The sequence below is a fragment of the Phaenicophaeus curvirostris genome, chromosome 2 (genome assembly GCF_032191515.1).
Source record: "Phaenicophaeus curvirostris isolate KB17595 chromosome 2, BPBGC_Pcur_1.0, whole genome shotgun sequence".
Lineage (NCBI taxonomy): Eukaryota > Metazoa > Chordata > Aves > Cuculiformes > Cuculidae > Phaenicophaeus > Phaenicophaeus curvirostris.
In genome coordinates, this window is record NC_091393.1 from 11228031 (window position 1) to 11251587 (window position 23557).

The 23557-nt window shown below is 44.2% G+C and overlaps 3 protein-coding genes across 10 annotated transcripts in view; 1 reads left to right on the forward strand and 2 right to left on the reverse strand.

Moving 5' to 3' along the window:
• Nucleotides 1–1183: 1183 nt before the first annotated feature.
• Nucleotides 1184–6883, reverse strand: RWDD2A (RWD domain containing 2A). 2 transcript variants are annotated; one of them, XM_069850932.1, is made up of 3 exons: nt 6736–6883; nt 5817–6035; nt 1184–3704 (listed from the first exon to the last, which is right to left on the reverse strand). In XM_069850932.1, exons 2-3 carry the CDS (start codon nt 6012–6014, stop codon nt 3027–3029), a joined length of 876 nt encoding a protein of 291 aa, XP_069707033.1. In that variant the 5' UTR covers nt 6015–6035; nt 6736–6883; the 3' UTR covers nt 1184–3026. The 2 variants fall into 2 exon arrangements, with proteins under 2 accessions (XP_069707033.1, XP_069707032.1); XM_069850931.1 differs by having other exon boundaries at nt 6598–6883.
• A 2655-nt stretch (nt 6884–9538) lies between these two features.
• Nucleotides 9539–20160, forward strand: PGM3 (phosphoglucomutase 3). The gene is made up of 12 exons (XM_069851271.1): nt 9539–9774; nt 10402–10586; nt 11099–11166; nt 11481–11614; nt 11771–11966; nt 15060–15217; nt 15612–15695; nt 16375–16473; nt 16808–16924; nt 17646–17768; nt 18542–18715; nt 19331–20160. The coding sequence occupies exons 1-12, from the start codon at nt 9571–9573 to the stop codon at nt 19415–19417; spliced, it is 1629 nt and encodes a 542-aa protein (XP_069707372.1). The 5' UTR covers nt 9539–9570; the 3' UTR covers nt 19418–20160.
• A 139-nt stretch (nt 20161–20299) lies between these two features.
• DOP1A (DOP1 leucine zipper like protein A) overlaps nt 20300–23557 on the reverse strand; it is a 70689-nt gene continuing 67431 nt past the window's right edge. For 4 of the 7 annotated variants that reach the window (XM_069851207.1, XM_069851209.1, XM_069851205.1 and 1 more), the window contains 2 exons: nt 22148–22207; nt 20300–20899 (listed from right to left, as the gene is read on the reverse strand). In XM_069851207.1, coding sequence (XP_069707308.1) covers nt 20594–20899; nt 22148–22207 — 366 coding nt within the window. In that variant the 3' untranslated portion in view covers nt 20300–20593. The remainder of the gene's footprint in view (nt 20900–22147; nt 22208–23557) is intronic. The other 3 variants (XM_069851211.1, XM_069851212.1, XM_069851210.1) reach the window with 1 other exon arrangement.

Genomic DNA, 23557 nt, shown 5'->3' on the forward strand with positions numbered 1-23557 from the left:
CTACATTGTAGTTTTACAGATCTTTTTGTTACTGAAATGAGGGTTTGTACCTCAAGCTGAGTTTTGTCTCCAATGTCAATGAGAACTTAGGCAGACCTGTGGTACCACGGAAAAGTAAGTAATGCATATGATGACTGTTCAATCCATTAGAGGTCACGGTGTAATTTGCATAAATTGTCAAGCTGCTATTTAAAAAAGAAAACTTTTAAGAACAGTAAATTTAGAATATATTCCCGCAAAGAAAAGCCTGCATGGAGTCACGAAAATTTTCTAACGAGAACTGAACCTGCAGAACCTTTGGTTTGCATCTGATTAGATGACTTCGATGTCACTCAGCTGAAGTCCTGTGAGTGATTAAAGATTTCATTCCCCCAGCAAGATAACTGCTGGTTTGATACACTCTGATTGTTTGGCCTGAAGTTCATGCAACTACTTGGACTCGGCATTCTTGACAAAAAGAGAATATCAAAATTCTATAACTAGGCTACTTTTTGACTAAGTGTTTTCTTTCAAACATCAGTTTTCTGGCTAGTAGCAGGGGTTTTATCTATTAAACCTAATGAATTCATATAGTTTTTGTGGCCAATGTATTTTTAAACACACATCATATTTGAGAAAGTATTATTCTTTGTAACAAACCTCCAGATGACCCAGTTGAGGTCTACCTAACGATTAATTATTATGGGGGAAAGAATGTATCATTATGGGGGAACAAACACATTTTATTAATTCTCTGATATTTTACTGTTTCGCTCACTTGCTACTATTTGAATGATCTGGTTAGCTCAGTTTCTTCAGTATGGTCTTTAAAATAGTTTTTACAACTTCACTGATTATTAAGCAGGCTGAGTACACAGCAATTTCATCTTAAGAGATCTCACTTTTGTTTACTGTTCCTTATTTGTCAACTAGTTATTAAACGTGGCACCTGGCAGTGACTCATTCTTCTGAAAAAAAAAAAAGTTGTTTCCTCTGCAAACAGCAAGGGAAGATTCCAGAGACACTACCAATGACCTGCATTATTCTGGATTAATAATTAAACTTTACCATAAATAAAAGCTGTGAGTCTGAGGTTCTCCTTATGAGACTACACGATTGGATAGTACTACCAGCTCTTTCCTACTTTAAAAAAAAACCTGAACAAACAAACCTTGTGCTGAGCTTTAGACAGCTCTAACTCTGAACTGCTTGATCGGTCTCCTGCACAGACTTTCTGACCTAAGCCGGTGTTGCCTTTCCCATTTCCTTGTTTGAAATCTCATGGCCTATTTCTCAACCAGTTTGCTTTGCTGTTTTGAAGGAAAAGGTTGCAACTTCCCAACACGACTGAATGCAAATACTTTTATTGGTTCTAAGTGGTGATCTTGTGGAATCTGCACTCATACATCAATATTCTAAATAAACCCCAAAGAATTATTAGTTGTTACAGAATTACCACTCCTAGAAAAATGTAGAATAGTGTCTGGACAATTCTGGAAGCAACTGTACTTGACCATTTTTTCTACTGTCATGCTATAGAGATTATCTCTACAAAACCAAAAATGAATTTGTCTAGCCCCTTGGCTCTGCCACAGCTGCAGGTCCTGAGGCGCTTTCTCTTTCATTGCATAATGGAAACCTGGGAACATTTTTTGCCTTACTGCTCTTTTAGGCAAAGTTACGCTCATACAAACAATATAATTTCCACAGTTAAGGAATGTACATTAACCACCATTCTGAGCCACCCGAAGCATTACCAGCCCCTATATTTCAATTTATTTCTATTATGAAACAAGTACTAAACCACTTCCTTGTGTTTTATTGGAAATAAAATAGTCTGTTCTTTAGTCTTCAGCTGAATGGACACGGTCTTTACATAGCTGCTGTCAAACTGGCCTGGATTTTAGATCGGAACAGCCAAACCTCCACAGCTCAAGAGTAACTCTGCTTTTATTGCTCAGTACCAATTTTGATATTGCAGTGCTCAGTGACAAAAGGGAAGGCAGTAAGCTGGTGGTTCTTTAAGGTATAGTTTGCAATTCACTATCTATGCACTTGGCACACTACCCTGCAGCAAAGTGCTGCCTAATGAGCCATTAATAACATTTCCTTACAAGCTGCTTGAAAAATCATCTCTCAGTGCTAATTTGACATAGAAAAGATAAGTTATGTGCATTTTTATTTACTATAGAATATACATTTTTATTGTTTTCCTATATTTTACGTGTATTTCCTTATGTCATGTATGTAACAGAGGAAACGCTAAATTGGTCAAATCTTACACACTTCCAAGGTGTTTGCTCTAACAATGTAAATATAAAATACCATGAGTTGAGCAGCTAAAAAGTTACTATTAACATAATCAGACCCTAATGAGATGACTGGAAGAGGACCACAAAAATGGTGGTATTAGCAGACTAAATGTATAGGCAGCACCCAAAGCATACAAGGGAATGAGTGATACAGGCATCTTTCTTCTTCCCCTCTGCCCCGAAGTCCTTTATTCAAAAGCAAAGCTTGTTCCTGTGGTTGAACATAAGATTTTGCAGCATTTCATGGATTAGTTGTATGAAGTGAGAGCAGATACTTCATGAAATAGTAAGATGCTGTTTGCACTGAGTCATCAATGCAGCAGTAAGATATCCTTGAGCTGTGTGCGCTACTGTAGAGGAAATCCTGTTGGTCTGTGCCTGCAGCCCCTTTGGTGTCCTACAGCCGTACCAAGTGAGCTACAGCTTAGTAACACACAGCACCGTATAGACGAGGAGACAGAGAGGTGTAATTCAGGATAATACACTGTGGGATATTTATCACCTTGCAAGCACTTTGAGGCTTATAGTGACAAATGCCAGATTTTAGGGCTTCAGAACAAAAGTCAGCACCTCTCAAAAATATAAGGCAATTGAGAACAGAAGCTAAGATTAACTACTTGAACCATTCTTATCGTAGGTTAAAACGTTTCCCTTTTCACCGTAACTAAAAGGCACAATATTTCAATGTTAATGTCATCTCTTGCTGTCAAAAATTAGAACTTAGGACACAGTTCCTTATTTGTCTGAAAGTTTGCCTTCGACGCCAAATAAAATCTGAAAAATATGTCCACTTTGATGTTGCTTCAGGAATTCTAGGAACTGGCCAAGATCCATGTGATAGTCGTTCCTGAGGCCATAATCCCCATGTACCTGAAACTGTAGGTCTTCAAAAGCGCTAAAGAGACGAAGATCATCGATGCTTCCCTCTGTTTCCACACTCTCCACATGCTTGCATGAAATATGCTTCCAGTTGGGATATCTAATAACACGCCAGAACTCTTCACAGTTTTCTCTGAGTCCCTCCACACAGATGACACCAGGTTTCCCTGTCAGGCAGAAGCCAGTCAGATTTAACTTCTTTGCACAGTCAAAAATCTTCTTCCTCAGTTCCTGCCTGTATATGTGATGGCTGTAAATCCACATGCGATGCAATGTTTCTTTAACCACGACCTCTTTCGCAGCAATTCCAGAAGAGATCTTATCATCTTCCAGGTAAGGCAGGGTGTTTTCTTTCACCCATTGCACAGCTTCATATATACACAGTTCACCTGAATTCAAAGAGCTGATGTAAGAAGCGAGACCCGTGTTGAGCTGCAACTGTTGCTGTCGGTGCAGTGTATTTGATCTTGCAAAAAGCTGAGGAGCTATGTGAGGATACATATGAGGCAGCAATACCTGCAGTTCCACTTTTACCTTAAAAATGGAACACACACACAAAAAGAAAATTAATTCTGCAGCTACTGAAAGACATGCTAGACTCTTCTTCCCTGTCAAAGGAAGATTCAGAGGAAATGTAATTAGGATTGCAACATCCTAAAGACTGGAATTACTTCTGCTTTCCCGATGTATGTCATGTTTTCTTCTGCTGTTTACAGAAATAATTCAGTGGTTTGAAAGAAGGTATGCAGGTACCCTCCAGGGACATTTCTGTTGCGTGTTCTCAGTACATGCTCAGCGATGCTGCAGTGATACACCATCAGTCAAGGGCCAGCGGCTTTAGAAAACCTTGTCCCTTACCAATTTCACATCTTGTCAATGAACTCAGCTCAGTGGCTGCATCTACCCCAGGAAAACAAGGCCAAGAGTTATACAAAATGGTGTTTATAATTGTACATATTGTGTATAGAGGCATTATTATTATTATTTAATCAAGTATCCACCCTAGCAGAGGAAGCCTTCTCAGGGTCATAAGGGATAAAAAGATTTATGTGTATTTTAGGCTGGGGAAATCTAGATTATTTTGCCTCATCTCCCACACACCACTGGCTGTTGAATTTCTCTGAACTATTCCTACAGAGTCTTAACATGGAGCACCTCAGTTCTTTGGAAACTGAACCCTGCCTCTGATCCAAGAGCAGGAGAGGACTGATGTGTCCTCAGTGCTTGAGGCTCCTGCATACTATTAGGGGGCTTTCACTACAGTATACAATCAAATTATTAGTCCTGCAGAGAAAAATGAATCATGAAATGACGAATTATCTTTCTAAGTCCCTTGGCAATCTGACATGGAAATAATTCTTCCTGCAGAAGCCCTTCCTACACAGTCCATAGAACGTCTCTCCAAAGGCTGGCAAAGGGGTGCATTTTAGAAATACCCCTAAGGCTGTACGTAAGCCTACAACTAATCATGAGGCCACTTTGTTACCCACTAAATTGTTCTAATGTTGAATTACCCATATTCCTAGGGAAAAGAATATACTTCTAAGCTGGCTTTGTCAGTTCTCGATTTCCAGTCATTGCATTGTTCTGTATATCACAGAATCACTAGGTTGGAAAAGACCCACAGGATCATTGAGTCCAACCATTGAATCCGTATCAATACTAATGGCTATGTTCTAAATGGTATTTACATCACTTAGTCACTGTGCATTTTTTCACAGTGCATTTATCCACTCTTCAATTGGATAAACTCTTGGAACTCCTTATACTCTAAGTTTCGATTTTTGTATTGAGGTTTGTAGGCCGGTTTTGGTTTCGTGTTTGCATGAATCAGCAGAATTCTGCTGTTTGGGGCTATTTTCACATTAATGTGTATCAAATATAGGTCAATGAATGTTGGTTCAAGGAGTGGAGGAGATAAACAATAGGACAGCTTTGCTAAAATGAAGTCCAACATGTACATTTCCATGAGGGGAGTGTTGCCTTTGCAACACGCAATTCTTTGTAAACCAGTAAACTAACAAGATTCATGTAAGTACAAGTCTAGCTAAGGCCTGGTGAACGCTATGCGTGCTGCTGATCTTGGTTGTCCATTCCTACGAGTTATTCTATTAGGTTTTCTTGCCCAAATCAAGGTAAGGTTCAAATAAATAATGAAAACTAAGAGTTTTTTCATAGAATCATAGATTGATTGGAAAAGACCTTTGAGATCATCAACACCAACCATACCTTTCCACTATTAAACCATATCCCTGAGCACCTTGTCTACCCACCTTCTAAATACCTCCAGGGATGGGGACTCAAACACCTGCCTGGGCAGCCTGTTCCAGTGCCTAATAAGCCTTTTGGCAAGGAAAATTTTCCTGATATCTAATCTGAACCTCCTCTCAAGCAACTTGAGGCCATTTCCTCTTATCCTATCACTTGTTACTTGGGAGAAGAAACCAACACCCACCTTGCTACAACCTCCTTTCAGGTAGTTGTAGAGAGTGATTAAGTCAGTTTTGTTACTCTTGACTTTTGAAACAGGAAACAGAAATTATGAGGGGGAGTTTCCCCCCCTTTTTTCGCTGCAGAGTTTTTAAGTGTCTACACTAGAAGCAAAGGTAACAACACATATGAAGACATCTACGTGGCATTTCTCACCTTTTCCTCCCCTACATCAAAAGCAATCAAATATTCAAGCCGCGGGGGCAGAGGTCCATCAGGGTTTCTCAGGCAACGTTGCACACCGGGCACAGCATTCTCATCCAGATTTATTTCACCTTTTTTGGGAAACATCGAAAGGAGCATTTCCACTTCCAGCAGCTGGAGCTCCAGGCATTCTTTGACTGTGACAGCCATTTCATCACTCTCCACACACACCTGGAATGAGAGGCCTGGAGTCAAATCCCACCGTTTAACACACAGTGAGGCCTAGCACCTCATGGATTTTTACACTCATAGAACCATAGAATGGTTTGCGTTGGAAGGAACCCCAGAGTTCATCAAGTTCCAAGCCCCTGTCATGGGCAGGGACACCTCCCAACCCACCAGCCCAGGCTGCTCAAAGCCCCATCCAAATTGGCCTTGAACACCTCCAGGGATGGGGCAGCCACAGCTTCCCTGGGCAACCTGTGCCAGTGCCTCACCACCCTCAGTGGGGAAGAATTTCCTCCCAATGTCTGATCTAAATCTTTCCCCTTGCAATTTAAACCACTCCCCCTCATCCTATCGCTCCGTGCCCTTGTAAACAGTCCCTCCCCAGCTTTCCTGTAGCCCCTTCAGGCACTGGAAGGCCGCTATAAGATCTCCTCAGAGCCTTCTCTTCTCCAGGCGGAACAACCCCATCTCTCTCAGCCTGTCCTGCTATGAGAAGTGCTCCAGCCCTCGGATCATCCTTGTAGCCTCCTCTGGACCCACTCTAACAGCTCCAAATCCTCCTTACGCTGGGGATACCAGAACCGGACCCGGGTGGGGTCTCAGGAGAGCGGAGCAGGCGGGGTGGGGGCAGGATCCCCCCCTTCTGGCTGCGCTGTTCGGATGCAGCCGAGGACACGACGGGCTCCGGGCTCAAAACGCTTACACGTCAGGCCCTCGCCGCCGGGATGGAAGCGGGCCGGCAGCCTCCGGGCTGGCCCCGGGGAGGGGAAGGGAAGGGAGGAGAAGGGAGGGAAGGACGGCAGCGCAGCCGCTCCGGCCCCGCGGCTCCGGCCGAGGGCAGAAGCGCGCGCCACCCCCACGGCCACGCGAGCCGGGTCGCAGCCGAGGAGTGGGCGGGGCTTCCGCCGCGCTGCCATTGGGTGAGCGCGGATTGGGGGCGTGGCCTCACAGTGGCCCTTCCATAGACCAGTGAGCGTGGCTTCTCTCCGCCGCGCTGCGATTGGCTCTTGTGGTGCGGTGGGCGTGGCTTACGGCGAGGTCGTTAAGGAGGAGTGGGCGTGGCTTACCGCTCGCCGCGCTCCGATTGGCTGTTGCGGTGCGGGACGTGTGGCTTATGCCCAGGTCTTTAAAAGGAGTAGGCGTGGCTTACCGCCAGACGCTCTGTGATTGGTTGTTGCGTGTGGGAGGCGTGGCTTCCGACTATACCTTTAACAGCGGAGTGGGCGTGGCTTTCCCGCCCGCCGCGCTGCCATTGGCTGATGCGGTCTGGGGGCGTGGCTTCCGCACACACCTTGTCGATGAGTGGGCGTGGCTTCCCGCCCGCCGCTCTGCCATTGGCTGGTGCGGGGAGGAGGCGTGGCCCCGGCGGCCCGGAAGAGCAGCGTGGCGGCGACGGTGGTGGTGGTGGGTGAGTAGTGGGGCTCGGCTCGGCTCGGCTCGGCTCGGCTCGGCTCGGCTCGGCTCGGCTCGGCTCGGCTCCGCTCCGCTCCGCTCCGCTCCGCTCCGCTCCGCTCCCGTCCCTCACGGGCGGCTCGGGTGTCGGTGCCCGGTGGGTTCCGAGCCTTTGCGGTGGCGCGTGTGCTGCTGCCCCTTTCCGGCGCGGCGGAAGCCGCGGGTCTGTAGGGAGCGTCTGGGCAGAGCCGCGATCCGGGGAAAACATCCACGTGGCACCGCCGGGGCTGCCCCTGTGGCGGGAGGGCGCGGGGGGCAGGGCTCCCCCCGAACTCGGGAATCTGTGCGGCCGGGTGTGCTGAGTGCCGGTGCTGCGGTGGGAACGGATTCACAGAATCACCAGGTTGGTAAGGACCCGCTGGATCATCGAGTCCAACCATTCCTATCAAACACTAAACCACGTCCCTCAGCACCTCGTCCACCCGTGCCTTAAACACCTCCAGGGAAGGTGACTCAACCACCTCCCTGGGCAGCCTCTGCCAGTGCCCAATGACCCTTTCTGTGAAAAATTCTTTCCTAATGTCCAGCCTAAACCTCCCCTGGCAGAGCTTGAGGCCATTCCCTCTTGTCCTGTCCCCTGTCCCTTGGGAGAAGAGGCCAGCACCCTCCTCTCTACAACCTCCTTTCAGGTAGTTGTAGAGAGCAATGAGGTCTCCCCTCAGCCTCCTCTTCTCCAGGCTAAACAACCCCAGCTCTCTCAGCCGTTCCTCATAAGGCCTGTTCTCCAGCCCCCTCACCAGCTTTGTTGCTCTTCTCTGGACTCGCTCCAGAGCCTCAACATCCTTCTTGTGGTGAGGGGCCCAGAACTGAACACAGGATTCGAGGAGCGGTCTCACCAGTGCCGAGTACAGAGGGAGAATAACCTCCCTGGACCTGCTGGTCACGCCGTTTCTGATCCAAGCCAAGATGCCATTGGCCTTCTTGGCCACCTGGGCCACTGCTGGCTCATGTTCAGTTGCTGTCAACCAACACCCCCAGGTCCTTCTCCTCCAGGCAGCTTTCTAGCCACTCTTCTCCTAGTCTGTAGCACTGCACGGGGTTGTTGTGCTCCAGGTGCAGGACCTGGCAGCCTTGTTGGCATCCCTGGATCCATCCTGGGGGATCTCCTCGCCTAAATCCCGTCACCCCCCTGTCATCTGGTGGGATCTGGCTGAGTTCTGTTATCTAGTGCTGTGGTGAGAGTGTAGAGGCTCCTTCAAGGTGGCAGTTCCCTTCACAGTCCCGCCAAGGGGTTTATAGGATACAAATGGAATCTCCGGTTTCAGTACAGGATGGGGGACAATGTGATGGAGAGCTGCCCTGTGAAGAAGAACTCATTAATGACAAGGTTGATATGAGCCGGCAATGTGAGCTCACAGCCCAGAAGGCCAGCCGCGTCCTGGGCTGTATCAAGCGAAGCATGTCCAGTGGGTTGAGGGAGGGGATTCTGCCCCTCTACTCCACTCTCCTGAGAACCCAGATGGAGTATTGTGTCCAGTTCTGGAATTCCCAACATAAGAAGGGTATGGAACTGTTGGAATGGATCCAGAGGAAGATCAGCTGAGGGCTGAAGCACCTCTTCTATGGAGACAGGCTGAAAGAGTTGGGATTGTTCATCCTGGAGAAGAGAAGGCTCTGGGGAGACCTTCTAGTGACCTTCCAGTACCTGAAGGGACTACAGGAAAGCTGGGGAGGAACTTTTTACAAAGGCTTGTAGTGATAGGATGAAGAAGAATGACTTTAAATTGGAAGGGGGAAGATTTAGATTAGACATTGGGAAGAAATTCTTCACCATGAGAGTGGTGAGGCCCTGGCACAGGTTGCCCACGGAAGCTGTGGCTGCCCCATCCCTGGAGGTGTTCAAGGCCAATTTGGATGGGGCTTTGAGCAGCCTGGGCTGGTGGGTTGGGAAGTGGCCCTCCCTGCCCATGGCAGGGGAGCTGGAACTTGATGATCTTTGGGGTCCCTTCTAACCCAAACCATTCTAGGATTTTATGAATGATGTTCTGTTGATGTCATTTAAAACAGCTATGGGCTGCAAAATGCATAGCTAATTGTAATGAATTGACTTCTCCCATTTGCATCTGTGTTACTTCCCTCTCTAGAAATGGATCCCGAAGCACTTAAGAAATATTCCGCATTCCATCCTAAACCTGCTGGAGTCACCCTTCAGTACGGCACTGCTGGCTTTCGCACCAAGGCTGAACACCTTGATCATGTTATGTTCCGCATGGGCTTGCTGGCAGTTCTCAGGTCCAAGGCCACGGTATCTACTATTGGTGTCATGGTTACAGCATCTCACAATCCTGAAGTAAGAACAACCATTTCTTTAAAAGAAAAATAGATGTGATCAGTCTGGTGGAATCAAGGCTCATGGAACTGAGAGACCAGATCCTAAAGGCGCTCATACGTGCCTGAAGCATGTGTTTTGCCCAGTTCCTGTAAATATGATGTCTGTCGTGTTTGAAGTTACTTTTCCCTGTGCATAAGAGTGTAATTTTCTATCACATGGAAATGCTGTAACATAGGAAATTTGTAATCTTGGCAAGCTAGGAGTACTCTTGAGAAGAGATGAACCTTTGAGCAAAATCTGCTAGTTTTAAAAAGAAAGAGGTGCAGCAATTACAAACCAGACATTCAGACTTCTGCTGCTATGGAACATCCCAGGTTATTAGAACCTCCCCTTTTGTCATTTTAATGTCAAATTAATTTCATACCAGAGTTATAAGGGGCAAAAATTAAGTTACTTAATATGCTGGTTATGTTACTCTTTTTGGCTTATTAAGCAGTTTAAATAAAGAGTGAAGCTATTGCTTCCCAGAAATGCTCCATATTTAAGGAAGCAATGTGACTGAACCACATGTTGGCTGTTTTTGAAGAGATCTTCTTAAGTTCCCCACTTTCAGACTTGGTATCTTTTGTTCTGTTTCCCTCTAAGGAAGATAATGGTGTAAAGCTGGTTGATCCTCTTGGTGAAATGCTGCACCCTTCCTGGGAAGAGTATGCCACGCAACTAGTAAATGCAGAGGAGCAAGAATTGCAGAAAACACTGAATGAGATCTGCCAAAAAGCAGCAGTGAACCAGCACAAAGATGCTTCCGTTTTTATTGGTAGAGACACCAGGTAATTACAAAATGCGGCAGATATGTGCTTCTTTTGTGGAAGTGCCAGCGTTTTGCTCATGGCTGCTTTTGGATATTTAGCCCTCCACAGCCAGATGATGCTTTTTTTTTTCCTGCCTAGTCCACCACCTGTTAAAGTAATTTATGATTATAGTAATAAGTAAAAGTTCTCCAATGCTGTCCCTGTATTAGCTTCCGTGATAGTTATGAGAACTTCCTAGCACTGTTTCTGAATGGGAAGCTTTCTTGTGGGTTTGGGGTTCTTTTTTTGTGGGTACCGTGTGATGTTCACTTGTGTTCAGCAATTTACTTGTCTTTGCAATTCTATGGGGTGGCAGCTTTCAGACTTTTTTATTCAGACCACTACAATAGAAAAAAGTACGGATTTCTTCATATTGAATCTAAGTCTACTGGCAGGAAACTTGTGGAATCTTCTTCCACATCTGCTTCTTTCGCAAATACACACAGACATGTCTTCTGCAAAGATTATCAGCTGTATTTTTTATTTTCCAGGCCAAGCAGCGAGAAACTTTCACAGTCAGTAATAGATGGTATCTCCATTCTAGGTGGTCAGTACCACGGTATGTTAACCTTTTATATTTCTAGCCTGATTTCAAGATTTTATGTAAATGTGATTCTGTTATGCAGACCTAAAGCAGTAGCCCAGACACAGTTTCCATTTTCGCTTGTAACTTCTTTTTTCAGGGGAGTTGTATGGCTTTAATGCCAAGCAGGGAGGGGTTCACCTTTTCATAACAGAATTTGAAAAATGTCATACGGATTTCCTGCACTGCATTTGACTGTTTATTGTAGAATAGCAAATATTGTACGACTTCTGAGGAGGAATTAATTTTGTATTCTATTTCTCGATAGTATCCCTTTTATTTTATGCTAGATTATGGTCTGGTGACAACACCACAGCTACATTACATGGTCTGCTGTCAAAACACCCAAGGCCAGTATGGGAAAGCAACACTGGAAGGTTACTATGAAAAATTATCCAAAGCTTTTGCAGAACTGATAAAACAGGTGAATTCTGGTTATTATCTTCTTCATGCAAATGTACAAAATTAATATCCGCTGTTTGTTAGCCTGTTTGGGTCTGAAGTTTAGAAATCAACATGCTTCTAGGTTTTGTTTCATTAAAGTATGAGTTCACTTTGCCCCTTCTTCCCTTGTGCTAAGTCTCCCAGCTCTGGAGAGAGTCAGAGGCACTTGAAGATTGACTGTGCCAATGGAATAGGAGCCCTGAAATTATCAGAAATGGAGCCCTACTTTCCAAAGGAGGTGCTAATTAACATATATAATGATGGAACCAAGGAGAAGCTCAATCACTTATGTGGTGCAGATTTTGTGAAAGTTCACCAGAAGCCACCTAAGGGTATGTAGTGGGTAATTTTATATCCTTTTACCTCCTCTCCGGATCTGAAAGTGCAGTGTCTCGCCATGGTGTATCATCTTCAGTTAAGCTGAGCTCCCTGTTTCTTACTAAGTGACTGCATGAATGGTTCTGCTTGCACAATGGGAAGAGAATAGTATGGCTGGGTTTGCACATCTCTAGTTTATATTAATCTAGATTGTTTGGAGGAGAATAGCATGGTACCAGCTGGCTGAAATATTTTTGACAATTTGGTCTCAATGTATAGCTGGTAGAGTCCAAAGATCAGTCAGGGCGGGTTTAATGTTATTTACTTTACTTCTCTTTGTGTTATTAAGAAACATTTACATTGTGGGCTGGGGTTGCTGACACTTTTCTGAGTTCCTGAGGAAGAGCTGGGATAATTAACGGCTTGGTGCCTGCAGACTGACTGATTGACATAAACCAGTGAGGAAATGATATCAACCAGTTTCATCTGAAGTGCTTAAAAGAAGATCTCAGACCTGGCGGAGCAGGCTAGTTTGGATATTTGGATATTTCGAAGATGTTGAGGCTCTGGAGTGAGTCCAGAGAAGAGCAACGAAGCTGCTGAAGGGGCTGGAGAACAGGCCTTATGAGGAACTGCTGAGAGAGCTGGGGTTGTTTAGCCTGGAGAAGAGGAGGCTGAGGGGAGACCTCATTGCTCTCTACAACTGCCTGAAAGGGGGTTGTGAAGAGGAGGGAGCTGGGCTCTTCTCCGAAGTGCCAGGGGACAGGACGAGAGGGAATGGCCTCAAGCTCCGCCAGGAGATGTTCAGGGTTGACATCAGGAAAAATTTTTTCATGGAAATGGTCATTGGGCGCTGGCAGAGGCTGCCCAGGGAGGTGGTTGAGTCACCTTCCCTGGAGGTGTTTGAAAGACGGGTGGATGAAGTGCTCAGGGACATGGTTTAGTAGCAGATAGGAGTGTTTGGACTCGATGATCCTGGGGGTCTTTTCCAACCTAGTGAGTCTATGATTCTGTGATATTAGGTAATTTGAGGCTAAACTGGGTTCTCCATTTGACGGCTGCACCTCTGCTGCAACTGCTACCCGAATTCAAACGCTAAGTACAGTGTTATTTCCCCCTTGCCATGCTGCTTGCATGCAGAAGAAATGTAGAAAGTGGTGCAGCACAGTGACAGTCACTGTGGGGGTGGATGCTTGTGTATCACATCTGGATACCAGCTTTAACTGGGACTGTGGGGACACTTTTTGGCTATTTCAAGGCAGGGATGTGCTCTGAGAAGGAAATGTGGTTTCCTAATCTTTCACTGAAGTAAATGGTCTGATTTCTTTGGCACATTAAGTGGTAACAGCTTCCTGTTTAAAGTCTTAGGGAGTGTCAGCCTGTTAAATGTTGCACTTGCCACTACCTGATGCTGTAGCTTGAATCCACAAGAAGGATGTTGAGGCTCTGGAGCGAGTCCAGAGAAGAGCAACGAAGCTGGTGAAGGGGCTGGAGAACAGGCCTTATGAGGAGCGGCTGAGAGAGCTGGGGTTGTTTAGCCTGGAGAAGAGGAGGCTGAGGGGAGACCTCATTGCTCTCTACAACTACCTGAAAGGAGGTTGTGGAGAGGAGGGTGCTGGCCTCTTCTCCCAAGTGCCAGGGGACAGGACAAGAGGGAATGGCCTCAAGCTCCGCCAGGGGAGGTTTAGGCTGGACATTAGGAAAAAATTCTTCACAGAAAGGGTCATTGGGCACTGGAACAGGCTGCCCAGGGAGGTGGTTGAGTCACCTTCCCTGGAGGTGTTTAAGGCCCGGGTGGACGAGGTGCTAAGGGGCATGGTTTAGTGTTTGATAGGAATGGTTGGACTCGATGATCCGGTGGGTCTCTTCCAACCTGGTTATTCTATGATTCTATGATTCTATGAATACCTCAATGGCAGTGGGACGTATTCTCCTGTTTCACTATAGACATGCAGGAGAAGAAACAGGGAAGTTTTGGGGTATGGTTTCCTGTGCTCTGAAGGTTGAGGTGCCAGCAATGTAAACCAGTTTTCCTGTCTGCTTGTGTACTAAAACGTCTTTTTTTCCAAGAAGAGGTTACAGGATGCAGCATGTCCTTTGGAGCTCTCTGCTGGGTTCCTGATGGACTCTAAAATCAGCCTAGGGGACTACCAGCTGCAGTTTCTGAGGTCAACGTGGTCAGCAACTTAAAGAAAAACAAGATATACCTTATTAAAGAGCAGTTGGGTTTTGTGTGGCATTGCTGTGTCAGATGGTGACTGCTTCATAGCTATTTCTCTCTTGGTGTTAAGCCTGCGAAGTTCTTGAGGCGGGCACTCGTTATGCGTTATGTACTTTGTTGTATAAATTGAATATCAAGCAAACTGAACATGAGCCATTTTATAGCCAGCATATCTACGTGTATGTTTTCTGTACAGCTCTGAGAAATCTTGGTGATGGTTGCTTTGGAACGGGGCAGGTTTTTTCTCAGCATTAAGATTCACATGCCATCTCCTGCTGTAGTTGTGCTTCAGCAATGATGTTGCTGGCATGGAGGTGTTCACTTGCCTTGGGTTAGGAAAGTGTCTCTTATGTGAAAGGAATCAAAGAGGAGGAGCAGATCAGGTTCTGTCTCCAAAAATCCTGTCTCACCCTGCTGTGCAGTGAGGGAAGGTGATTTGCCTCAGTCTGCAGGTGATGTGCACAAGTCGGTATGTGACTAAGTGAGGAAAGGGGCAGGCGTTCTTCTGCTGCAAAGTTTTTAACCTTGTGCCATAACTGACATTCTGTGCTTATTTCCATGAGCTGGAGATGCGACTGCACGCAGTAGTTCTCAGAGTAGTTGTCATGCATGTCTGGGAAGAAGGCATAACATAACAGATGTTCAGAGAACCTGATTTTTTTATATTACTATTTTTTCTGAATATGTATTTCTGAGCTGCCATTCCATACAGCTTCCCTGTTGCAGGTTTCTTTGTAAAAGCAGTGTCTGTTTCAGAGCAGTGGGTTTGTGTGTGTGTGTCTGCACAGAGCTGATTTCCACCCGAGATCGACACTGGGACTAATTGAAATCTTTTGTGTCTTTTTTTTCTCTCTCTAACTTCTCTTTGTAACTCTGTGCGCACTAGGGCTGGACATGGAGCCCAATGAGAGGTGCTGCTCCTTTGATGGCGATGCAGACAGAATTGTTTATTACTATAAGGATGCAACTGGCCGTTTTCACCTAATCGATGGAGATAAAATAGCAACTTTAATTAGTATTTTCCTTAAAGAACTTCTTGCCAAGGTATTCTGATGTATGAAATGAATTCTGACACTTGAATTTGTACAGTGTAAAACAGTCTAAGGAAGCTTTGTTATTTTGTGGGTATGCAGTCTCTCCACCTAAAAGAACCCCCAGTTTGAAAGAGGGTGAGTCCAAACTCTTGGTTTTACAAAGGTGTGACTTCCACATGCCAAATGAAAATCTGAGCACTAATATTTTAACCTGGGATCTTTTCTTAGTGGAAGAGAGTTTTTCAATGTATCAAGTATTGATTTTCCATTCTCTCCGTTTCAGAATCTTCATTAATTTTGGGTTCAGTCCTTCCCTCAGCATTTCTGTGAAGCTTTATGAAGGTTGGGCATCCTATTTGCATAAGAACTTGGCAATAAAATACTTTGCTTTTTGATTTGCTTAGATGGGACAGACCTTACAGATGGCAGTGGTACAAACAGCGTATGCCAATGGGAGTTCGACACGCTACCTTGAGGAAACACTGAAAGTATTTTCTTTTTTTTTTTTTCCTGGCAGTTTACTGCAGATGTTATTTACCGCAAGTTTGTTTACTTTTAGAATAAAACCTGCTACTGTAATATGATTGCTTGGAGAGCTTAAACTAGGTGAAAATAAATTACTGTCTCAAACCTGGAGACGCAAGAGAGCAAAGCTGAATACGTTCCTGTCAGCTTTTACTAATTAAAAAAAAAAAAAGTTTGGCAAAGGCTAAACAAAATCCCTTGTTACTTGTGGAAGAAGTTGGGAACTTTATGACTTTACAACCAAGGGAGTGGTAAAGGTTGTTTCATTTTCTGCAGCAAGTTAAATGCTGTTCACTAGGGGAGTTGAGCATTAGTTTGTATAGAAACCTGGTATGTTCCCTGAAACCATAGAATTAATCGGGAATGAAATGGGTTTTTCTTGGTTTGGGGTTTTGTTTAATTCTCATTTAAAAAAAAATCAACCTTTATTTCCACTTGAATAAATTAAATCTTCTTTTTAATCAGGTCTTCAGAAATAGTGGATAATTTTAGCTCTGGGGAGTCAGTAGTTGTGAAACACAGGTTAGTTTGTAACAGTCTGTCTGGGTTGGTGCTGGGTTGGTGTCACTTCACCTGCCGTTCCCGTGTACCGACGAGAGTCTGTTACAGAGTTTACATTCTCTGCATATCCTTGGGCTGCAGGTACCCGTGCACTGTGTCAAAACAGGAGTGAAACATCTGCATCACAAGGCCCAGGAGTTTGATGTTGGGGTTTATTTTGAGGCAAACGGACACGGCACAGTAAGTATGAGCATGTAGTAAAACACAAGATCAGCCAATATGTACAAAGCTTTAGTTGGATTAGCTGGACAAGGAGGTCTTATTTCCCTCTCTGGTTCCAATGATAAACAAGACTTTTTCTCTCCTTGTTTGAGGACAGACTTGTTTTCCCTTCTGTCTTTATCACAGCATTGTCACCAACTCCTCTGGGTTTTCTTGTGGGGATGGGAATTCATGGTAGCAAACATTAATGATGGTTATTGGGCTTAAATGGTACAAGTTTTTTTCTCCTTGCTACATGGGTCCTAGATGTGGGCCAGTCTTAACAAGCTCTCATCCTTTTTTTTTTTTCTAGGTATTGTTTAGTAAAGCTGCTGAAACTACAATAAGACAACTGGCAAAAGAGGAGAAAGATGGTGAAAGAAGAGAAGCAGCAAAGATGCTTGAAAACATGATTAACCTGATTAATCAGGTAAAAGCAGAGAGAAACAAGTCCTTCTGTTGACAATCTTGGGGCTAAGCCCATTTGTGAGCACCTGTCAAGCCACTGCTGGGGACCACTGGAGTAGGAAGCAGGGCGCTGTGACAGAAGGGGCCAAGAAGAAAAGTGCAGGAACAGTCTTTAGAAAGGTTTAATACTTCAGAGTAGATGCAGAATGTTTTTAACTGATGCAGTCTGACTTTAGGACCCAAAGGGGCAGTGGAATAGCATGGAGACCTAGTGACAGGATGTGACTTATGATTGAATGTGACTTACGATTGAACAGCAGGTAGTCCTTCATCTGCTGTTTGCCACTGAACTGTGTGGTACAGGGGGATGAGGTGTTCCAGTGCCCATGCCCACTCAGCCCTGGGTCTCCCTCTTAGCACAGACGTTATCCTGCTGGGGTGGTGCCAAATCCTACGGGCAATCTTTAAGGTCCCTTCCAACCCAAACCATTGGTTGAGTCACCTTCCCTGGAGGTGTTTAAGGCACGGGTGGACAAGGTGCTGAGGGACATGGTTTAGTGATTGATAGGAATGGTTGGACTTGACGATCCGGTGGGTCTCTTCCAACTGGTTATTCTGTGATTCTTAATTCTAAGACAGCGTGGCTGCATTTTTACTCTTTTCAGCTGGAAGTTTACTGACCAAATCCTACCTTCATTTCTTCCCTGTTGACTGCTCCAGTATTTCTTCCCTTCTTGTTACAGACAGTAGGAGATGCCATCTCAGACATGTTGGTTATTGAAGCAATCCTGGCTTTGAAGGGCCTGACAGTGCAACAGTGGGACGCCATCTACACCGACCTTCCCAACCGGCTGCTCAAAGTCCAGGTGAGTTACACACCGTGCTGGCTCAGGTTACAGCTGCCTCTTGGGGCCCTGCTGTGTGATCTCTTGCCTGCTTATTTTAAGCTTTATTTTAAAGCTGAAACAGCCCATTGAAGGGCAGAAGGAGACCAAATAAGCCATAAAACAACCCAGACGAGGGATCAGAATTTCACTTGAACTAAAACAAAAATATGACTTATACAAATGATAAAATAATAGCAAATACGTTAAATGGCTAGGTTTTTCCAAAACTGTTCAAATTTTAGCTTAGAAATTCTTTCTTAACTTTCAAATCAGAAATTTCTTTCTTCTTGCTGTACCACTTTTTATATCTTGTATATTCAAGCCCTTAGTTCTTCTCCAGTATTCAGACAAAGAGCTTGAGCAGAACAGGCTCCCACGTGGCAGCATTCTATTAGACACAGTAAGGGAGCTCTGGGCTCTAAATTAACCAGAAAGTTTAAGCTTTCTGGTCTACTGGAAGAAGCTGCAGCTTCAGGTCAGGTCAGAGGCATGTTCAGAACTGACTCTTTTTCTAAACCAAGCAGCTGAGTCCTGTCAGGGCTGGGTTAATACATGCTGAGCAGTAGCTGAGCAGGAATCCTAGGGATCCCAAAGCGTTTTGAGTTAAGCAGGGAACTCCAAAATTGAGCTCTTCTTGAGGCAGCGCAACACATCAAAACCTGAAGTTCTCTCTTACCGATGACCTTTGCTCTCACCATAAAGCTCCAGCACACAAATAAGTTAATAAACAATGTCTGTTTCTGCTGCTGTAGGTCGCAGACAGGCGCGTCATTGACACGACAGATGCAGAAAGACGTGCAGTTACACCTTCCGGGCTACAAGAGAAAATTGATGCTCTTGTAAAGAAGTACAAATTGTCACGAGCGTTTGTCCGTCCATCGGGAACAGAAGATGTAGTTAGAATATACGCTGAAGCAGACACACAGGTCAGAGTTCAAACAACTTGTGTATGAGAGGGATTTGTTTATGATAATCTTCTTAGCATTGGGTGATGGAGGAAGAAGTACATATACATACTTGTCATTTAATCACACTTAACAGGTGCTAAATTTGGAAAAAACCCTTAGTGATTACAAAAAGTGTTTGGGGATTTTCTTTTATTTATAAAAGTGATGTTTAATGTTATCAGTGTTTCTCTTTTGCTTTTAAACATTTATAAAGACAGATCTGACACTAGATTATTTTGAAAAGAAAATCAGCCTTCTGAGAACTCAGGGTTAAGAAGAAACTTATCAAAGCAGCCGCTATCCACACGAGTTCATAAGAGGCAAAACACAGAAAATAAACTTTGGCTGCTGTTAAGAATTAGTCCACAGGGGAACTTAAAGATGAGAGCAAGAGCAGTGATTCTGCTCTTCTCCCTTCACATGCTCCTGCCCTTTCTTCCTGCCAGCACGACCACAGTGGCAGAAGAGACTCAGGATGACAGAGCAAGAGCAGGAACACAGCATTTGCCCAGTAACACTTGCCTTACTCTCCCATGCTTGCTCTTGCCTTCTCGTGCTGACGCCCCTGTAACTAACTTTTTAAACATTCCACAGGAGAACGCAGACGCCCTTGCCCATGAAGTAAGCCTGGCTGTCTACCACCTCGCTGGAGGAAGAGGAGCACCACCCCAGCCCATCTAATGAATAATACAACTGCGGTTAAAGTTCATAACTTCACTTATTTTTCTAATGTTACTTCCTGTACCATTTCCTAGTGGGGATGTACACAAGCCTTCCCAAGTAGCAAGGATTAATCACAACTGAGCAGAATATTATTCAGCTTATTCTTTACCTCTGTTAGCATCTTATGTCTTAGTGAGATTCTCTTGCTGCTGAAAACCCCCTCCCTCTCCCACACCCCTCCACAAGTTTGCCTTAACTTCTGAAGCTGAAATGACTTAGAAGGGACTCGCTCTTTGACAGCAAGGGGCCTGGTCATGGCCAGAAGGAACTGCGACCCCCGCTCAGCTTATTTTATAAGCTTGTGCTTGAAGTCCAACTCCTACATCCTCAGTGCACTTGTAGCTGCGTTTGACTCCAGCTCTGTTGTGACTGCGCTGATAGTAGCTGCAGCACAGCCGCTGCGGGAACAGCACCCACAGCAACCAAATCGTCTGGGCAAACAATATAAGGCAGAAACTGTCACCAGTCTCCAGCTTCAGTTCACCTCAGTTCAAGGGGGAAACAATATAACAAAAAATAGAAAGAATATTTGCAAATAGTAACATACTGTTGCAATAATACCTTGCTTAGAAAGCAAGTTGCAGTAATAATCATGACTTTTAAGAGGGAAGGGACGGAGACAAGTTTGTCTTCTGTGGCCCTTGCTACTTCGTGGCAGCGCAAAGGGGATGCAACATTTTAAATACATGAGTAACCCTCATCCACATAGTTCAGAGTATCTACCTCTGACAAGCCTCCTCGTCAGTGCAGTCCTGTATTAACTCCCAGAATGATGGCATTTTCCAGATTGCTAAATAAGCACAAGTTCCAATGAATCAAAGACAAAAATAAACTGGAAGCAAATTGAAAAAATGTGCACCTTGTATTTTTTTAGGATTTTTTTAAAGACAGAACTCAAGACAACAAAACATGTACTGTAAATGTAGGCACCATAATCAATATGAGCCACCAATATTTAAACTTGATTCAGGCCACATCCAGAACTTTTCTCTTATTTACAAATATTTAACTTAAATACAACATTAAGTATTTCATTACATACAAAGTAAGAAAAGAATACTATACAGCTGGGAAAGATACAGTATTTCATTTAAATAGTTACATCACATTTAAGCTGAAAGGTACCGGTTTGGTTCACGTTTTTATGACCCCTTCAAGAAAATCCTTCTCGACCATTTCTTCTATCTTTTGTCTTGCTTTGCTGGAGAAGGACTTGAGGTTCTCCATGTTTATGTCCTTACTTGGAAAACAGTTGGGGTAAAGGACAGGGCTCCCTGAGTGTCCAACACATCTGCTTGTGACTTTGCTGTTAAAAACTTGGCTAAGTACATTGAAGAAAGGCAAAAGCTGCTCAATGCTGCGAACGGTGTAGATGGTTAAAAGCAAGTGACCTGGTTCCCAACTTAGCATTTTCCCTGAGCTGTCCTCCTCTGGGTTTTTCTGTAAACAGAGAAACGGGAAATACATGACAAAACAAGAAAAGTACAGGTAAAAGACTAATGTCCAGTATGTATTTTTCCACCTTTCACTTCATGGGGGGAATTTCAAGGGTGAGAATTTCTGGAACCCCACCAGCAAAGGCAGCAGTTACACACCAGATGCTTACAGGCAGTGTAAGTGAACTGCTGTAGCACTGTTTAGGGTTGCCTTAAATACCTGCATGCGAAAATACCTGAGCACCAACATCCAGCTGCTTATATGGCAATCGTCACTCTTTCTGGTTTGTTTTGGGGTTTGTCTTTTTTGTTGTTGTTTGTTTTGGGTTGGTTTATTTTTTTATTTTTTTATTAAGTAAATACAGGTTTTGCCCTTTATCTGAAGCACCTGCCTTTTGCAATGCAGGAGTCTACGTGACATCCATTTCACAAAACCCCATTAGATTAAAGCGGAATATGAGCATAGTCAGTGTTTTAATCTGGTGGTCTGGCTCCCTGTCACAGGAGATTACCATTCTAGCTCTACTGTTTATTCTCTGTATACAAAGTCTCAAGAAAAGAAAGGCTGACAATGAATCAGAAAAAAGGGAAGTCTGCATTCCAACACAGAAAGAGTTGTTGATACCTCCTACTTTTAATTAAGTTACTAGTTTTTAAAGTTTCTCCTTTTAAAATTTCGCATTGGATTTGCAGAAGAGAGGCTTTTCAGTACCAGTTCTCTGCCACACTCGGTATTGAGCAGTGGAGAGCACAGATTGCCTTCAGCAGGCAGCAAAAGTCAGTGTTACACAGCAACCAAATTCGTGTAAATATGAATTCTCTCTCTGAGCAATGAATACAATCTGTCCAAGCCATTTCCTCATGGCAGTACCTCAAACACTGCTAATTCCTCACATACTTAATACAACACTTAATTTGACAGAAACTAGATTAGGGATTGTGTGTTTCACATCTGCCATTTGGCAAAGTTTTTTATTATTTCATTTTATAATGGTTTGTGATCATAATTCGTCTTAGAACTAACACTTTTTGTAATGTATTTCACGTAGGAAACCAACTTAAGTTTTTAAGTTATGTATAAAAATAAGGGCCCTCATGATTCTTTCATTTCAAAAATCTCTCAACTTTGTTCTCTAACAAGACTGATCTCTCTCAGTTCTTACTGAAAACTAAACACTGCCCAGGGCCTTGAGGTGATGGTAGTGTTACAGCAAACTTGTTTCACAACTCAAGCATCAAAGGCCACCCTCACCTGATGCTTGGCCATCTCCAATCCCTCCAAAACCACCGTCTTAAAGTCCTCCTGCTTGTCCTGTGGAGGGAAAGAGGAGAACTTTCAGACTGCATTTCATGTATCAAAATAATCCCTTGCCATGAAGGCTGTGCAGTTGCTTGGGTGGGTGCTGTCCTTCAGCTAGAAAATCACCCACCCCAAAGACTCCACACTCCAGAGATAAGCTCTGGGGCTTGTGTGGCCAAGACACCATTAAACAATAACAGAACTGCCAGTTTGCTCTTCTGTTTATTGGCAGTAGTCCTGAAGGAGATTTTTAAGCACATTTCCTTCAGACAGCACAGCCTGAGCAACACCATACTACATGGATTCGAGCGTTAGTCAGAATGCCCTGAAGGAAAATTAAGATTCACTGGAACATTTTGCTCAAACAGTTATTTTGGAAGAAACACCCACAGCTATATGTGACAGTATTCTACTCTACACTGTGAAGAAATGGCCTGGAAGTCAGTATTCATTACCTCATGTTTATCTCTTCATTACATCCCTAGCTATTAGCTCCGGTTTACAGTGTGCAACTGCTGCTGTCACTAAGGGGTTCCAGAAATTCCAGGGAGTTTTCTATATTTTTGAAGCATACTGTGGAAAACCTGACTTCAGGCGTCTGTCTCAATGTACAATACTTACCAGCACTTACATTTCATACATCGTATGCAACGTGTAAGTCATGCAGAGAGAATATTTGGAGTGTGACAACTTTCTAACATGTACAGCACACTACATTGAGCATCAGGGTTAGAGGCTATGTCTAATTAGCAGTCAGTTAAAATTGATTATTCCTTTATGCATGTGAGAAGAGAAATCTAGTCTCATCTTCATGGCTCAAAAACAATAAAATGAAGAATGCAGATGTGCTTCAGATACTTGTTTTATCCCCTGTAGCTGTGAGCCTTACTTGAACAGTTCAGATCTGTCTGCAACTGAATTCTTCCTAAATTTTACAAAGCTACGTGTATGTCAGTAGTACTCAGCAAAAGCATTCATGAGAAACTGTAAAGGCAATAGCTACAGCAATGTTACAGCTCTGACAATACCATGTATTTACAGGAACACCTAAGAATGAAACTTCAAAGCTTTCTCCCATATAGCTTCAAACTTTTCCCATGGCCCATCCAGATTCCTGGTCCACCCAGTAACCTTTCCAGGGAAGCGCCTGCCCGAGGGGGCTCTGTCCTCACAGCTGAAGCTCCAAAGGATCTGACAGCAACCTTCTTACTTTGTGGCAGCAGAAAAGAACTCCCTCTGATGAGGCCAGGCCAGCTTTCATCAGCTTCGCTAGTGGAACAGGCCTCCACTCCACCAGACCCAAACTAGGATTTTAATGTGCACCAACAACACCCTAATTCTCCTCCCACTCTACAAACTGTG

Bases quoted from the DNA above. Each gene is read 5' to 3' on its own strand.
- RWDD2A (XM_069850932.1), bottom strand. From the start codon at position 6,014: ATGGCTGTCACAGTCAAAGAATGCCTGGAGCTCCAGCTGCTGGAAGTG. The intron at 3,705-5,816 runs GTGAGAAATGCC...TCCATTTTTAAG, and splicing joins TTGATGTAGGGGAGGAAAAG to GTAAAAGTGGAACTGCAGGT.
- PGM3 (XM_069851271.1), top strand. From the start codon at position 9,571: ATGGATCCCGAAGCACTTAAGAAATATTCCGCATTCCATCCTAAACCT. The intron at 11,967-15,059 runs GTATGTAGTGGG...TGTGCGCACTAG, and splicing joins TCACCAGAAGCCACCTAAGG to GGCTGGACATGGAGCCCAAT. The intron at 15,696-16,374 runs GTATTTTCTTTT...CTTGGGCTGCAG, and splicing joins ACCTTGAGGAAACACTGAAA to GTACCCGTGCACTGTGTCAA.